Here is a 17359-nt window from a genome sequence, read left to right as displayed (position 1 = left end):
TTTGAGGGGCCAATTATTATATCATGGGTATTAGATTCCACGTGCATTTTTTTTTTTTCAATTATTCTCCTTTTTATGTTTTATTTTTTATAAAAAAAAGTGCACTTCTTTTTCTTCATTCTCTAATTATTATTTTCATTTTACTCCCCAAAAGTTAACATTCTTTACAATATACATTCCAATTTTTTCAGCATGCGCCACTTTCATTTTCATTATTGCAACTGTTTTTTTTTAATAATTTCACCCATATGGTCGTTCGATAAGGTGTATAAGAATGATATTATATATATATATATATATATATATTAGTTATTAATTATATTTATATTATTTCTTTAGATATTATTTTCTAATCATGTATTATTTGATTTGATATTTTAAAAATAACATGTATTATTTCTTTTTTTTTAAAATAATATATTTATAAACCGCAATCTTCAAATATCGTAGAAAATGTTTCGAGGGACAATTATGTCTTTAATCATGCTAATTCATTATTCTTGCAATACTAATGCTTGTACTTCCTCGGTCTCTTTTTACTTGTCATTTCTGACAAATTAAGAAAATACAATATATTTTTTATCTATTATATCCTCAATTAATAAGTAAATTAATTTTGGAATTCTATCAATTAATAGGGATAAAATGGAAGCTCGCTATGCCAAATTTATTTTCTTAATAGGTTGTGTCAAGTAAAAAATGGACAAATAAATAGGACATAAGGAGTATTAGTTATGCATGTTTGTATTAATTATACATAGATTATTACTTATACTTTGTTTGATTTGGTGTAGGAGTGTTAAATGGGCGGGTTGGGTTGAAATTGGAGATATTAAAAATGGGGTTGAAAATAGAAAATTGGGGTTGAGTCTTGACCCGCCCAAGTTTACTTTGAGCTCAAATGAGCTAAAAAATGGGTTGGTCTTGACCCGCCCAATTTGACCCGATTAATCTCAATAATTTTAACATATTGATATTTAACTTTTATAATCACAATTCCAATATCAGCTCAAGTTATTTTAAAAGTTAACAAATGGATAGATAAATCCTAAAAGATGTTAAATAGATAATAATTCATACCTTTAATATAGGAACATATCTTAGTAAAGAGTTTTAAAACGGGTTGAAATTAGAGATTGAATTAGGCTCAATTGAGGATTCTCTTAAAATGGGTTAGGCTTGAATGAGTTGAGATTGAACCCAATTCAAATTATCTTGAACCCAACCCTTAAAATTCTGGGCGGGTTACCTATGTTTGGGTTCATTTTGATACCCCTAATTTGATGTATTAAAAATAGGCATAATACATAAACATAACCCTTAACTTGGCTTCAACGGATAACTATGTCCTCTAACTTTGAGTATGCACAAGTAAACACTTAAACTTGTATAAAATTGAATAAGTAGACACACGTGTCCTACATGGCATAATACATGTAGGACGCCACGTAGGACACAAAATTTCCATGTAGGGTGTCATGTAGGACGGATGTGGCTATTTGTTCAATTTTATACAAGTTTAAGTGTCTACTTGTGCAGATTCAAAGTTAAAGATCACAATTGTCAGTTGACGCCACAATAATGGTCATGTTTATGTATTATGCCTTAAAAATAACATGCATGACATAAACATATTTATTTACAATAATATCATGGTGAAAAATCCGTGAAAAGGAATTTGAGGGATAATTGAGTCTCTAACCATACTAATGCATGCATTAAATCCTCTTGCATTACTAATATCTAAAAAATTACAATATTAATAATACATACCTTAATACCCAATAAAGTATATAACTAATGCATAATACTTCTAACTTAGGGATCATTTAGTTAATTAGTCAAATAAAAATACAAATCCACATGCTACGACCCATTTTAGAACGCCGGGAGGAATGGTTTTGGTGGGGCATGGAGGGGACCATACTATTCTTCCATGGTTATAATATTTCAATTTCGAAAATTACATATCTAGATATCTTAACTCGACTTTATCATATCAATTAAAATATTTAAACTTATAAAATGATCAATCCAAAGCTTTTAAAATTTATATATTATCATCGAGTGTTTACGAGACATAATGCAGATGACTTGAGTATTTAGTTGTCAGTTAGCATCAAGTTGAGATGTTGAGATGTACACTATCAAAATTAAAGTACTTATTTGTTAACTTAAATTAAGTTTGTGTATTTGTTAATGCATTATATTATACGAAAACACAATAACAATATTTATCAATCAATACGAATTGTAGTATAATAATTGAGATCCTCCATCCTTGATTCAAAAATCTTGCATTTGAGGGAGAAAGTATGCGGACAATCAAACATATCCTAGTTAATTAGCTAACATAACTATATTTTGAATTAGTTACCACTCAATAATTACGTGCACCTCTCCTCTCTAATGCATAGACAAATACAAATTATACATATACAATTATATGACAGATATATAAATACAATTCGTCTCTCTCCTTCCTCTAACATATAATTACAAATCGTAATTAGCAAACTATAACTACGTAACCTAATTAAGTTATTTTAGTGGCTATTTGTGAAATTTCTTCAAAATAAAATATCGCTCCAATTTTCTTTTTTATAATGAGCAATTTTAAATTTAATCGAGTTTTAATACGAAACTTTTGTTTTACTCTTTCAACTCTCAATGAAAACAAACAAAAAACCACACGTCCCCACCAACTACCCCATCCCCCACAACAATCACCACCTCACTCTACTCCACTTTCTTCTTTTGCCGTTTTTCCTTACGTGGCTTAATCTCAGCCCTTTATCCCATCACTCTCTTCTACCTACCACCCCTCCTATTTTCCTCTAATTACACTTTGATCCCCCCCCACAATTTTCTTCTACATAATAAAACTTCAAGCTTTTTCATCATCAATGGCGAAAACAAAATCCAAAAGAAAAGCTTACTCCATTTCTCTCAGATAGAAGTGAAAAATATATATTCAAATTTTGTTCATTCATACAGAGGAATCTATGCATATGTGTAGTAGTATTTATAGTATAGTGAGAGAAAGTGAATAGGAAGAGAGAGGGAGCTCGCAGTTTAGTTGTTGAAGTTTTTTTTTTTTTGATTTGGTGTTGGAAGGATTTTTTAATGTCAGAAGTCAACGAGTCGTCGTCGTCATGGAGAGAAGGTACAGGTAGTGTAGTCGGTGATACTGAAATTCGGTATAATTCGAGGTATTCGGCAGTGGGAGGTGGTTACGGAGGTGGGCCGGCGGGGGTGGAGGTGAAAGGTAAGGATGGTGAGAACTGGAAATTTCATGCGGTGGAGTTTGCTAAAGGATTTGCGGAGATGAGTGTGGAGTTTGGGAAGGGAGTGAGGGATGTGTTGAAGCAGAGTGTGATTAGAGAGGATTCGATACTTGTGAGGAAAGTTGGACCGCTATGTTGTAAAGTTTGCCGGAGATTGAGTTTTTTGAATGAATATTTGCCGGAAGATCGCGATCCGGCACATGCTTGGAGTGTGATATTTTTTGTTCTTTTTCTTGCTTCTGCAGGTACTGTGATTTTAGCTTCTATCCTTCAGGGAATGTAGGATGAATTTTGGTGAACTTTCTCTGCTTTTAAGAGCTTACAAAATTTCAAATAATTTTGATTTTTGAAGTAATATATAGTCCTGCTCTTCTCCTTGATAGTAGTACTATTACTTAGTAGTTGTGTAGTCTCTTATTCTCCAATGTATATTACTATATGTTGCTTCATTTGCGTTGTATCTTGCTATTTGATGTCATAGAAATATTTCTTTTGAGCATCAGAATAGGTAAGGTCTGCGTACAACCTACCTTCCCCGGACTACAGTTGTGAGTGTATACACTGGGAATATTGTTGTAGTTGTATATTCTCTTCACCTAGGGAGGTTTTTATTTCGATCACATATTTCTTATAGATGAGGTTGGTTTGGAGTTGGGCTGTGCAACATGGTGTTGCTTTAGTTATCTGGTTACTGAGATATTGTCATTTTGGATCTGAGAATGGTTCTAGGACTTGTTAAATTGGTCCTGAGGGGATAAATTCTGGCCACAGGTGGAATTGTTATGTTACAAGTTTGAATCTTTAGTGGTTTTGCTGGGCCTTTCTAGCTCATTGTTAACTACGTTGATGTGAAAAACAAGATTTATTTAGAGTGCATTTAGAAAGCCATGCTGCTTCTTGAATTCTGAAGGGTGATAAAATGGAAAGAACATATTTCACATTTTCTCACCTTAGAGAATTGATTTATCTCACTTGACTTCTGTTAGTCTTTGCTGATTAGAATTTCAGAAACTATGTTATTCAGTTGTGAGATGGTTTAGAGGGTTGTTTCTCTAACTGTAGATTTAGAAATCCGTTGCTCTGATTGTAGTCACTGTAGGATACAAGGACTTAACTCCAATCTACCATGGTTGATTAACAAAGTAGGCTGTTATAAAAGGAATAAAAAATGAAAGATATTGATCAACAAACTGTAGGAACTATGGTCATGAGTCTGATATATGTGGATGGAGAAATGCTTGTCTGCATAAATCAGTCATCCACAGCTTCTCCTTTCAGCTTTTAACACCAGAGCATATGGAGGGGAAAATTGCCAGATTGACGTGCTACAACCATTAATACATACGACATGGCTTGAAATAATGTGCATGATTACTGATTGAGCTTCACAAGGTTTCAGGACTAGAATGTTGGCAGTAATTGCTAGAGAACAAAAAAAAATATTTAGTTCCTCTCGCTGTTCCACATGAATTTGTGCAAATTTGATTACTGAGTGGGTTGATAATTTGGTACCCTTTAATTGTTGATCAACTCACCTATGTTTGCAAATGTCCTCATTTTCTTCAGACTGGTTGCTCATGTTCTCCCTTTCTACACCTTTACTTATACAATTACTGATAAAGGCTAATCTACAGTGCTTATTGCAAGTAATGATAATATATATCCAACTACATCGGTCAAGAAAGTGTGTATACATCCTCCAAGTGCTAGTCGAATTTCGCTCCCAGACGGTAGACATTTGGCTTATCAGCAGCAGGGTGTTCCTGCTGAGCTGGCTAGATTTTCTATGATTGCTCCGCATTCTTTCGTCTCGTCCCGGCTTGCAGGTATCGTACTAATTATTAACCGTTAAACCTTTCCAATCAATTCTATGTATCCGTCTTCGTATTCTCGGTTGCACCTCGAACAAACATAGATTAAAGTGGTTAATTTTGGCAAGTCGTTTATACAAGCTCTTGCATATGCATTAATGGTGTGTGTTTGTCTCCCCAAAACAAGCAGGAATACCTGGCATTAAGACTTCTCTACTGCAAGAATATGGTATTCGCTTGGTAACGTATGATCTTCCAGGATTTGGAGAAAGTGATCCTCATCCTTCCAGGAACCTTGAGTCATCAGCCATGGATATGCTACACTTATCCTATGCTGTCAATGTTACTGACAAATTCTGGGTGGTGGGATTCTCAGATGGATGCATGCATGCTTGGGCCGCCCTTAGATACATCCCTGACAGGATTGCAGGTAAGATGGTCTTTTTCCTTGTTTTTACAAATTGTTTGCCATTTCCCTCTCCAGTTCACATGCAAGATTCTTTAGAGAAATCATTCTAGCCACCTAGCTGGCTGCTGTCAGCCTGTCACAGTCAACGTGTTTGTTGTTTATCATGGAGAGTCTGAAACTTTACAACTCTATAGCATCTTCTCAGGGGAAAATGGACACAACAAAAATTGCCAAAGAATAAGAAGTATTGACAAAGTCTATGAATCCTGCCAAATGAGTGATACACTGCAACTAACATAATGCTCATTAAGAGAAGTGCCACGAAGGCCCAAGGCTAAAACTACTTTTGCAATTGGAAAGGTCACCAGTCTTCTACAGTGGATGAAAGAAGGCCTCATGATGATACTGTTGATGCTCTTTCTTGATTCTGGGTCCTTAGGTTCTTCAAACACTAAATTGCACCTGAGATTTATGGCAAAGATTTCAGAAGCCCCATTATACTTTATTCTATTTCACTCGACATGCAAAACAAAATTTAGGTTCGGTTCATATTCTTTCAGTTGTATCTAATTCCTGAGTGGATTTGCAGGTGCCGTCATGGTCGCTCCAATGATTAGTCCATATGAACCAAGAATGACCAAGGAGGAGAAGAGTAAAATGTGGAAGAAATGGACAACAAAGAAGAAAAACATGTATATATTAGCTAGGAAGTTTCCAAGACTACTTCCTTACTTTTACCGAAGAAGCTTCCTTAGTGGAGTCCATGGCCAGATCGAAACAACGCTTGCCTTGTCTCTTGCAATAAGAGTAAGTAACCTTGATTCTTGACCAACAACTATGAAATAGTGTAACAAGAGTAACACCGCTAAATTGATTGTGCACATATTATTGTTAAGAAAGATTCATGAATGAAATAAAGCTAAAGAGAATTCAAATCACTAAAAGCCGTTTACCCCTTTATTTATAGTTAAAAAACAACATTGTTTTGTAAGATTCGGTGGAGGTTGAGTGGCCTTGGCACATTTATTTTCCCAGATCAACATTTGCCTAATCGACAGAATGATTAACCTTTCCAGGATAAAGCTTTGCTGGAGCATCCATTGTTTGAAAAGTTCTGGCAGAGAGATGTAGAAGAATCTGTTCGACAAAAGAATGCAAAACCATTTGTAGAGGAAGCTGTCTTACAGGTTTCAAATTGGGGTTTTAGCCCTGCAGACCTCAAAGTGCAGAGGAAACGCCCTGGAAAGGGTATTATGCATTGGATTAAATCTCTATTTGGTCAAACAGAAGAAATCTTGACTGGATTCCTTGGTCAAATACATGTATGGCAGGTTAGTTCACATCTCCTTTACCTGTCTTCGTTCCCCTTATTCAAGATAAATTCCTCATGATATATGAACAACATGTGTAAAGTAACTAAAATTTCCAAATTTTATCAGGGGATGGAAGATATGGTGGTACCGCCATCCACAAGTGATTTCTTGCAGCGAGTCCTACCAGATGCAATGGTACATAGGCTCTTATACGAGGGTCATTTTACTTATTTTTACTTTTGCGATGAATGCCATAGACACATATTCAGCACTGTTTTTGGAAATCCTCAAGGACCTTTTACCCCAGAACCAGAACCAGAACCAGATCAATCTCCCATCCAAAATGATGACGGAGAGACCCAAGATACTATTCTGGGTGATGTTGCCACTGATGAAGAAAATGTATCTAGTGTAGTTAATCCTGATAAAGAGGACTACATCGACTAGCTTGGTCGCGAAGATCGTCCAACTGTCCATTATCTATATGGACATTGTAGTTCCTTCCTAGCTTTGTGAATAATACGAAGCATAGATTACCTAGGAGGAAATAGTTACAGGAAAGATCAGTTTTTAATACAATTTTATGTAGTGTCTGATCTACTGTTACAAGATCACAGCTATTAAGCTGAGTCTCTCATTATATTTTGATTAGGCTGGGTTCTGTTTACATTTACATATTTTTCATTTTTATTTCTCCTTTTTAACATTTTTATATTAAAAATGTCCAAGAAAGTTTGGAATAAAAGACATTATTTCCACTGTTCCTAATTATGGTGTACTGAATGTTGAAAAACTATTATTTTCCTTGGCTGATATTAGAAGGTTCGAGTCCTCTTGGATACAGAGTTGCCTTTGTTAGAGAGCGATTTATTCTAATGTAGAATTTTTCGGTGCGAATTTAGATTTCATCGAGCTCTAATGTGAGTATCGGGCAATGAACGGAAAAAAGAAGAAGAGAATGAGTCAACTAAAACAAAGCTAAATTTTATTGGTGAATGATGAAAACATGCCACATTCACACACAAGAATGAATCAACTAAAATAATGATAAATCCTTGAAGCATCTCATGTTATAAACTTCATAAATTGCAACATGAGTTGAAACACAAATTTCACATCAGGTAAAGAATGTAAATATAAATTCTCTTCTTCATTGGCAATTATAACAAAAAAATAATAAATTATGAAGAGAATTTTCCAAACTCTTTTCATGTGTAAAATTCATAAATATCAAATTGTATTATAGTTGCGAGAGAAAATTTAAGACCATTAAAATTACTTACTACTTCACGTCTCTTTCTTTTTTCTAGCAAATGAATCATTAATCTCTTCTGAAACTGATAAAATTGCTTTTTAAAAAATTTAAAATTTAAAGAACAAAGATAAGACGATTATAATCCTTCCGTACGAAAATATGAAAAAGTAATGAACGAAAAAATAACAAGGTCGGGAAGTTTTAGATTTAGTGGGTAATTTAGTTCAATTAATTTTCACTAAATTTAATGAAAATTACTTTCGCGAAAAAAATAATCTCTTATGATTAATTATAAATTAAAATAAAAGAAAATAATTTACATCTTTTACGTGTAAAAATAGAAAAATATATTATATAAAAGCCATCGAAAATTGAAAACAAACAACTTTTGTATAAAATCAAAATCAAGTACTTCATCTATTTCAACTTGTTTATTTTATTTTAAAAAATAAAAAAAAACTTTTAAATCCACTGTTTTAATCAAAACTCAAAAGTATATCAAATATATAAAAATAATTTTTTTAATTTCACAGTCTTAACTCTTAAGCATATCGGTAAAAAATTAAAATTTAAAAGTTATACTTTTTTTTTTCCACCATTTACTCTAAAAATAAAAGCCCAATATCTATTTTTTTAATTTCTCATCTAGTGTAAGTCACGAAAATCCCATCAAAGCTCGACTAAATCCAAATCACATACAACATAATTCAATATAGGGTGGTATATAGGAGTAAGATTTTTTTTATACTTAGCTCTCGAACCCGACACGGTGTTGAATGTGGTCTGCACCAGCTATTATATTGTATTGTCCATATGGCATATGGAACCCAAATTGGAGACTGCCTCAAGGCGGTAGTCACTGTTCCGGTTTCCCCTGAAATTTCTCGCGTCATATATAATACAACAGTTGAGTCTTCCTTTTCTATAGCACTGAATGTCGGTTTCGAATAGGATCGTTTACTCTTTCACTGCTAAACTCCATCTCCCTCACAATCTCTCTTCTTCTTCTTCTTCCTCATTTTTTCCTTCTAGAATCTTCTTTCGCTTTCAATCTCGTTCCCTCACATACAGTACCTCGCTACTATTCTCTTCACTCATGCCAAACAATCAGGTATGTTATTACTCTTTCTTATTGAGAGTTGACTCAGATGTTAAGAATTATACGAAAAGTATTATTAGATGTGATTATACTCATGTTAATGTGATGGAAGAATTACATTTTAAATGTTTGGTTGAAGTTCACCCAGTTTTGAATCTTGAGAAATGAAAAATGGTGTGTAAATTGGAATGAAGAGAGTATGGTTTTATATATGTATTGGGTCATTGATGTAAGTTTTGATATTGGTATAGTGGTTCTGATTACAGTGGCGGAGTCTGGATTTTCAGTAAGGAGGTTCAAAATCTGTAGAAATAGACACACAAAGTAGCCGAGGGGGGTTCGACATCAAATTATTTAAATAATATAATTTTCCGCCGAAGGGGGTTCGGATGAACCCCTTCTTACAAGGTGGCTCCGCCCCTGGTTCTGAATGTTTAATTTTGAGATTGCATTATAAAAAAAATGATTTCCTTCACATAAATTGGGAGGAGGGACAGAGGGAGTATTACATTTGTTGGGTTATTGATCAAGTTTTGATATTGGTATGTTGACCTTCTTTTTTGAGTTCTTGGGTATGATTTTTTTCACATAAATTGGGAGGGACAGATGGAGTACTATTGGTATATTGTCCTTCTTGTTTTTTTTTTTTGGTTTTTGGGTATGCTTCTGAATGTCCAATTTTGAGATTGCATTCTAAAAGAACGAGTCTGTCATAATCTTCGGCGTTGTCACTATGATCTTTTTGGTTAAATTTAAAATATTCTAATTCCTCAAATGCATATGGAAAGGGTTGAGCTCGTCGAACGGGGCTTGCCTAGTGCGGTTTACCTCTTATGTGTAGTTTGCGAGCTATTGCACAAGTGCGGAATTTACCTTGTGCTCACTCAAAGGGTAGTGATTGCGGGTTTCTTTGTCATAAAATATAATAATTAGGGATTGGTATAACTGATTCAATTAGTTCAGGATTGAGGGGTAAATTGTTGTAGTTTCCTTAACTATTAATCTTGGATGTTGCCATTATTATCTTTTTGGTTTAATTTTTTTTTTTTTGAACTTGGTAACTTTTCTTTTTGGTTAAATTTTAAGCATTTCTATTTCCGTGAATGCAAATGGAGAGGGACATATATTGAGGATTGGTATAGCTGACCCAACTAAATTGGGATTGAGGGGTAATTGTTGTTGTCTCCTTATGTGTTAATATTTTTCATTAAGAAATCCTATAGTTTCTTGAAAATGGAAGTCATATAACTCCTGGCTAACTAGGAAGGAAAGTTAAACACCAGTGTGCAGTGTGTTCTATTTTGAAACTTTGCTTATGTTTTGTGCTTATATAATCGCCACAGCTAGAAATCCCTCTTTTATATTTGGTTAGCTGATTTTATCTAAATCTTTCTACTTCCTTGAGGAGTTTCAAACCATGGCAGTTGTGTCAAACCTTTTGTTTTTCATAACTGTTTCTCTTTTGACATCATCACACCACCTTACATATGTGAGCTTCTTGTGCCATTACACTTGTGTTTGTAGTTAGGTGGGACTAAGATAGTTGTGGAGTATGCGTTCTGCAATCTTTTTCTACCTTTTTTGTCATAATATGTGTCTGTAAGGGCATCTAAAATTTGGATCTAGTTTAATCACTTTAATTTTCTGATTTACAGAGAAGTGGTGGTCATAAAGAAAAAAAATGGCAAGTGAGGCCAAGTTCCAATAGGGTACCAGGCTTGTCTTCAAATGTCGAACCTGTATCTGCTGCAACTACTGAAGCCATTACCGACCATCTAAGTTCCTTGGATATTACTGAAAGCGGTGCACAGTCTAGTATTCCAGTCGCATCTCTTCAGTTTGGCAGCGTTGGATTAGCACCCCAGTCACCGGTGCAGCATCAAAAAGTCATCTGGAAACCCAAATCATATGGAACAGTGTCTGGAGCCCCAAAGATTGAAGCTGAAAAAACACCAAATGAACAAAAAAGTGCTCTTTTAAGCAAATTATTCAAGGGTAGTTTATTGGAAAATTTTACTGTAGATAACTCCACATTCTTGAGAGCCCAAATAAGGGCCACTTTCTACCCAAAATTTGAGAATGAGAAATCAGATCAGGAGGTAGTGATCTCTCCAACTTCTCTTCCTCTGTGGTTCATGACACTTAAAAGTGGAAATTCAAGAATGGTAGTATGGTTTTTCAGGTTAGGACAAGGATGATAGAGATGGTCTCCAAAGGCTTGGCTACGGTGGAGGTAGGACTCAAGCTTGTTTGGCTTTTGATATATGCTAATTTAATTTCCGTTTATTCTTTTTATCAGGAAGGTACATTTTCCTTGAACAGGTAAGTTTACCTTACAATTCTCGGTCCTTCATCAAAACATCACTTTAGAAAGTTAGATTTTTATAAGATGAAGGCACCATTTTTCACTACCTTGGTCGTTGTTCTAGCTGGGGTTATCTTGTCATAATCTCTTTTTGTATTCCTTTCTTCAATTGTTAAAACTTGTTTCTTATAGGTGTTTTTTATGCTGCTTATGCGGGAGCTTGTTTTTGTTCAGGTCTCTCTTAAGCATTCTGGATCTCTTTTTATGTATGCTGGGCATGAGGGTGGAGCATATGCCAAGAATAGCTTCGGGAATATGTATGTTTTGCTTAGGATTACGGCATATTTTTTTGGTTTAAACATCTTCTATTTTTTTGAAACTGGTAAATGTGTATTCCTCATCATTGAGGACATGCTGGGCACCATCAAAAAGTGTTAGATAAAAATAAAATAAAATAAAATAGAGAAGAAGATACTTACAGAGATCTTGATAAATCTGCAAAATGATGTATATCCTCTAAACCTACTTCTTTACACCAAAACTAGAAAGATATTATACAATTCCGTTTAACTTTCTGAATGGAATTGGATCTATCTTCATAATACCTCCCATTTCTCTCTCCAAACTGTCGACCAGATGCATTGTGGTATGATCCTCCACCACTTCTTTTGACTTTGGTGCCTCCTCTTTTCATCCAGCAGCTAAGCAAATCTGCAGTATGCTCCAGCATAATCCAACTTGTCTCTGTTATGTTGAGAAATAGAGACCAAAGCTGTGCTGTAAAAGTGCAGTGTAAAACAGATGATTAACATTTCTCATTGCATAAGAAGCACCTGGAAACTATAATGGCCTCCTTTTTCTTCAAAACTTCTTGTGTCAGGCATGCTCTTTTAACCACCAACCAGGTAAAGCATTTTACCTTGGGGCTGGACTCTTCCATAAGTTTCTCCATATTTTTGGTTGCCCTCTATACTGTACCCTAGCTATAGGAGGTAAGGTCTATGTCCCCCTCTTATGTATTTCTATGTTAGTATATGATAAACATGGTTTAAAAAAAACAAGTAGTTGAATACTTGCATGCCACCATGTTTTGTATACAAAGATTATTGGTGTAACTATTGTTTTTTGGTACTCTTAATTGTACGCTCAGTGGTTGTTGCTTCAAACAATTTTGTCGAGTCATGGCTGTGCTATTGTTAAAAAGCAATGGAGCTTGAGAGGGACTTTAATAAGACATTCATCTTCTGCTTTGAAGTGTGATAACTGATCAACTACATTCTGGATGGTTTATATTGTGCACTGATGCTTCTTATGTTGTGCAGAGAATGATGTAGGCCTGCAGGCTATGTCGCTTGGACTCTTCAAAATGCTTTCCTGGGCGCATATCGGATCCTCCAAAAGTAGTGCATTTTTGGAGGACCGACATGGGTGCAGCAACGTTTTGACGAGTCTGAACAACATAGCCTGTGGTACCATTTACAGCAAAATCATCCATTCTACACTTCCCTGGCCTTCTATATTGTTGGATCATCTATTACCTGGCAATCATTATGGTGGTTAAACTCTTTGAGTCTCAACTAAGGCTTGCTGTAATATTTTCATTTTGTAGCTATACTGCCGTTGGTGTCTTTGTTCTTGGACGGATGTTTCGTGAGACATGGGGTACTCAAGCAAGTAAGAAGCAAGCAGAGTTCAACGAGTTTCTTGAGGTATTGAACTAAATATTAGTCCCTATGTAGGAGAATTCATAGTACTTTCTTTATAAACATTGCTGATTCTTTCACTTCAATGTTTTCTGATCATGAACGAGTCTCAAGAAACTCATCAATGATAAATATAGTCTGAACTAAAAGAGCTTGCTGCTGTACAGTTTCAAGGAAGACTTGGTGTAGTTTATCAGGAGAAAATAAATTTGGCGTTTAGTTTATTTTCAAAAACTTCAGCTTTGTTCAACCTCATGCACTTGAAAATCCTCTTTATCTGACTATTACTGGAGTGATTTCTACTGTTTTCTTCCTTTTGTTTTTACTTGTAGTAGATTTTGTCCCTCGAATTTCTCGTCTTTCCTGATCTCCTCTCTTGTTCTATCTTTTTTCTTTCTGGCCTTTATTCTGTTGGATGTGCAGAATTAATTGGATTCGCTGACTGATTACAAATTATATGCGTATCTATTGTTTAGATCAGATGGAGTGTCCAACCCTGTTTTTCCTTAATTAAGCAAAATGTAATAGTCATAAAATTAGATTAAAAAGGATCTGCTGCCAAAGACTGGAATGGAAGTCTAGGGTTTCCGTCATAATGGGCAGAAAAAATTTCTACACATCCACCATCATTTAAACACAATTGTCCGTGTGTAGATGAATCCATATAACCCGGACAACTGATACTTCTCGTAAAATGAATCCTGGTGATCATCTAGTACTCCTTAACAAGCCTCGGATCTGCAGGGTTGACACAAAAGGGGAAAGGTTGAAAGAGTTCGTTTGATCGAGGGGAAGAAAGTGAAACCAATATTTTGGGTGAAGGTAGGAAGATAGTTTCTTAGTTGATGGAAAACACATCCTCCATGGTTCAAATGCCATAGAATATGGGTAAAGGATAGAAAATTGTTGGATCGAAGTGCTTCGGGGTAATAGCTTGTGTGGAAAACTTTGAGCATGAATAGGGTATGCAGTGATAAGCGAGGTGGAATTAGGATTGGAAAAAACCTAGTTTTGTATGAGAAAAAAGAACAAAAAGAAAAAGAAGACTGCAGTAGTTTGAGAACACGTAAAGCCTGAAAGCATTCCCATGCTTGTCGGAGTGAAGAGCAAGTTGGCAACCATCTCCTCTTTTTCGATCACAAGAAGTGGAATTAGTTCCCCCCAGGGCTTTTGTCAGTGGTAACCAGATTCGCCCACTGACAAAAGAGTGTTATTTAAGTGAAGAGGGGTATACGGGCAGACCCATTATCCATTGATTTTCAAATTGTGACTATTTCCCCTCATAAATTTTCTCCGGTTATTAAAAGAAGAAACCTGAGAATTAGTCTACACAGGGACAGATTTAAATGCCTAACTAGGAGTTGGGCACTCAATTCATTTCTTAAACAAATTCGAATATTTAAACTCTGTCTAGACCAGAATCAAACTGCCTTTTCCAGGATTTTACCTAACTATGTTACTCTGTAAAATCATTGAAAATGCCACCGAACTTGAATACTAGGAAATGATGGTTCTTTGAGAATAAAAAATATAAAGGAGTTTGAGATGAGACTTTAAAAAGTTCACGGGATTTGGTAAACCTCTATGTGTGAGCAACTGCGCAGAGTAGATCTTGCACTAGATTCTGGGGAATAGTTTTGTTCCCTATATTTTAAATTTTGATAGTGCAATCATTTTATTGGTGCGATCATCTCTTTAGTGTGGTTGACTAGGTTGCATACAATCTACAATCACTGTTAAGATGATATCACTTTATTGGAACAACCACTCTGAGAATATTACTAGGATGTTATGCCAATTGTCAGAGAATTATCCATTTCATCCACAACTGGTGTTAATTTTACTCTCTTGCATCATGTTTCATTTTTCACTCTACATTTTGTTACTCTAGTGCAAAAACATTATGAAAAAACTCTTGCTATGACTTCTTATAGAAGATCCAAATTAATAAACCTTGGTTGTTGCAGCGCAATCGCATGTGTATATCAATGGAGTTGGTCACGGCGGTGTTGGGGGACCACGGACAACGCCCACAAGATGATTATGGTAAGGTTTCAGAGGCAGCCTAACAACTCCATGAAATTATATCCTTGAAAGTGGTCATATGTCTTCAGTTTCAAAAAAATAAATAAAAATATTTGCAGTTTCAAAAAAGAGAGTGGTCATATGTCTTGGTTTCAAATGGTCTTCAGTCTTCTTCTTATTCTTCTTTTTTTTTTTCCTGATAACCGTGATGTCCGGGCAAGCCTGCAGCCTGGCTCACACATCGACTAATTTCATGGGTACATGTTACCTCCCACTAGCACAAGTATCGAGTAACTCTATCCCCCAAGGCGGAGAGAGATGGAAAGAAATCACCTAGTTTTTTTGTCTTCTGGTAGGATTTGAACCTGAGGCCTCATGCTCCGCAGCCCACTTCATTGACCACTAGGCCACACCGTTGGGTGCTCTTCAGCCTTTCAAAAGAGTACTTGACTATCTTTTTGGGTGAAACTGGCTCTCGACTATGTGTTGGTCTTGTGAGATGAAAATATTAGTTGTGTTGAACTTTCACAACTTAAGGATCTGTAGGTGCTTGCTGTGTAGGAGAATCCTTCATAGTTTTGGATGTTACATGAGAACGTGGATTTATGTACAGTCTGAGCACCGCATTCTGATTTTCCAAAATATACTTGTTTGTTGACAAGGTTGTTTATGGTCATGTGTTTGTAATTGACTGTTGCGGCTTGCGACATTTATCAGATTTGCCACCTTTTGCTGATAACTTTTCTGATCTTTCTTTGAACAGCGGTTGTGACTGCTGTCACGGAGTTGGGAACTGGAAAACCGAATTTCTATTCAACTCCCGATGTAATTGCTTTCTGCAGGGAATGGAGATTACCAACAAATCATGTATGGCTGTTCTCAACAAGGTATGCGTTTAAGTGTGTTCTGATTTCATTCTTATTGTGGAAAACACTTGCGTCACAGTTGATACAAGCAGCCATTGGATTTATGACCTTTAGTTTGGCAGTGAAAGTACAGCAATATGGAACTGACTTGTGGCAGGAATATTGTAAAGAAGTTAACAGGACATTGAAGGTTATCTAGCAGCTGCAAAAAACAAAAATATTGAGGATAATAAGTAGTTGAAGACTTGAAGTATGGTTGCTATAGACATGGATCTTTTTTGTAGTATAACAATGTAAACAGTAGGGCAGAGGAGGAGTAGGTCTATGAATACTTGCTAGTTTCCCAAAAGAGCAGAATTTATAACCTCATAGCAGCAGGTTTGCAATAAGAGTTGGCTAGCCAGGTATCACATTGAGGCCCTGTACATGGTTGACTGTGAGTGGCGTAAGAACAAAGCTGTGAGACTATTGGCTGATCAACAGCCCCATGCAGCATGATGGCTTTATGCTGTTGATACTGGTTATGGATCTATCTTTATGCTATGTTATATGGCTGTTCAGATACGGGTACTTCAAATTTTAGTAGTTTTTGGTGCCTTTTAAAGGACTCGGATGAAGTAGCCATGTCTATGTTGCACTCATTTGACACAAGTTCATCAAGACAAATCACAAATTAAGAGTACATATATTTTAGACTATAAGAAATGGAAGTTAGCAGTACACCAGACTTTTAAAGGACATACATTTTTTTTCCCAAGAAATATGCTGGAAGTGTTGTATGCCTAAGGACATACATTTAAAGATATCAAGATGCAGATTGTCTTCAGATTCTTGTTAAATCTGTAGTGGGAACATGGTCTTCTATATTGGGTTATCTGGTATATCCTTTAGTGTTTTACTAGTATGAGGAGTAAACTTCCTTTTTCTCAGTTTGTAACACTGTTCAGGGACATATGTCACAGGTGCTTGTAACTAGAATTTCATTCAACCTTCAAGGTTAACCTATCCACGTCATGTTGCTTTGGTTTCAAATCTTTTTTATAGGGTCATTATTTTATTGATATAGATGAGATAATCTGGCATACAAATAGTATATTAGAAGTAGAAAGTGCTTCACAAAGATATGATTCTCTACAAACCAGATCCAAGTTATTCCCACACCATTTGCCATGACAATAATTTAGAAGTGTTTCACAACTTTCTCAAACTTCTTTCGAAAATATAGCTCCAAGTAAAGTAAATTATTTTCATGTTTCTCTAATTCTCTGCTTTAATGATAATTTCTC

At 35.4% G+C, this 17359-nt stretch overlaps 2 protein-coding genes across 2 annotated transcripts in view; both read left to right on the top strand.

Moving 5' to 3' along the window:
* Positions 1-2883: 2883 nt before the first annotated feature.
* Positions 2884-7588, top strand: LOC102604239 (uncharacterized). The gene is made up of 6 exons (XM_006340334.2): positions 2884-3532; positions 4922-5113; positions 5289-5528; positions 6097-6314; positions 6584-6838; positions 6947-7588. The coding sequence occupies exons 1-6, from the start codon at positions 3127-3129 to the stop codon at positions 7265-7267; spliced, it is 1632 nt and encodes a 543-aa protein (XP_006340396.1). The 5' UTR covers positions 2884-3126; the 3' UTR covers positions 7268-7588.
* Positions 7589-8887: 1299 nt separating this feature from the next.
* LOC102604569 (uncharacterized) overlaps positions 8888-17359 on the top strand; it is a 32296-nt gene continuing 23824 nt past the window's right edge. Inside the window, exons 1-7 of the mRNA XM_006340335.2 lie at positions 8888-9186; positions 10830-11273; positions 11357-11407; positions 11714-11796; positions 13089-13188; positions 15150-15228; positions 15971-16094. Coding sequence (XP_006340397.1) covers positions 9010-9186; positions 10830-11273; positions 11357-11407; positions 11714-11796; positions 13089-13188; positions 15150-15228; positions 15971-16094 — 1058 coding nt within the window. The 5' untranslated portion in view covers positions 8888-9009. The remainder of the gene's footprint in view (positions 9187-10829; positions 11274-11356; positions 11408-11713; positions 11797-13088; positions 13189-15149; positions 15229-15970; positions 16095-17359) is intronic.

This window comes from Solanum tuberosum, unplaced genomic scaffold (genome assembly GCF_000226075.1).
Source record: "Solanum tuberosum cultivar DM 1-3 516 R44 unplaced genomic scaffold, SolTub_3.0 scf00017, whole genome shotgun sequence".
NCBI lineage: Eukaryota > Viridiplantae > Streptophyta > Magnoliopsida > Solanales > Solanaceae > Solanum > Solanum tuberosum.
Note: the sequence above shows the minus strand (reverse complement) of the source record. Positions and strands in the feature narration are given on the sequence as shown.

Bases quoted from the DNA above. Each gene is read 5' to 3' on its own strand.
- LOC102604239 (XM_006340334.2), top strand. From the start codon at position 3,127: ATGTCAGAAGTCAACGAGTCGTCGTCGTCATGGAGAGAAGGTACAGGT. The intron at 5,114-5,288 runs GTATCGTACTAA...CAAAACAAGCAG, and splicing joins CGTCTCGTCCCGGCTTGCAG to GAATACCTGGCATTAAGACT. The intron at 5,529-6,096 runs GTAAGATGGTCT...GTGGATTTGCAG, and splicing joins CATCCCTGACAGGATTGCAG to GTGCCGTCATGGTCGCTCCA.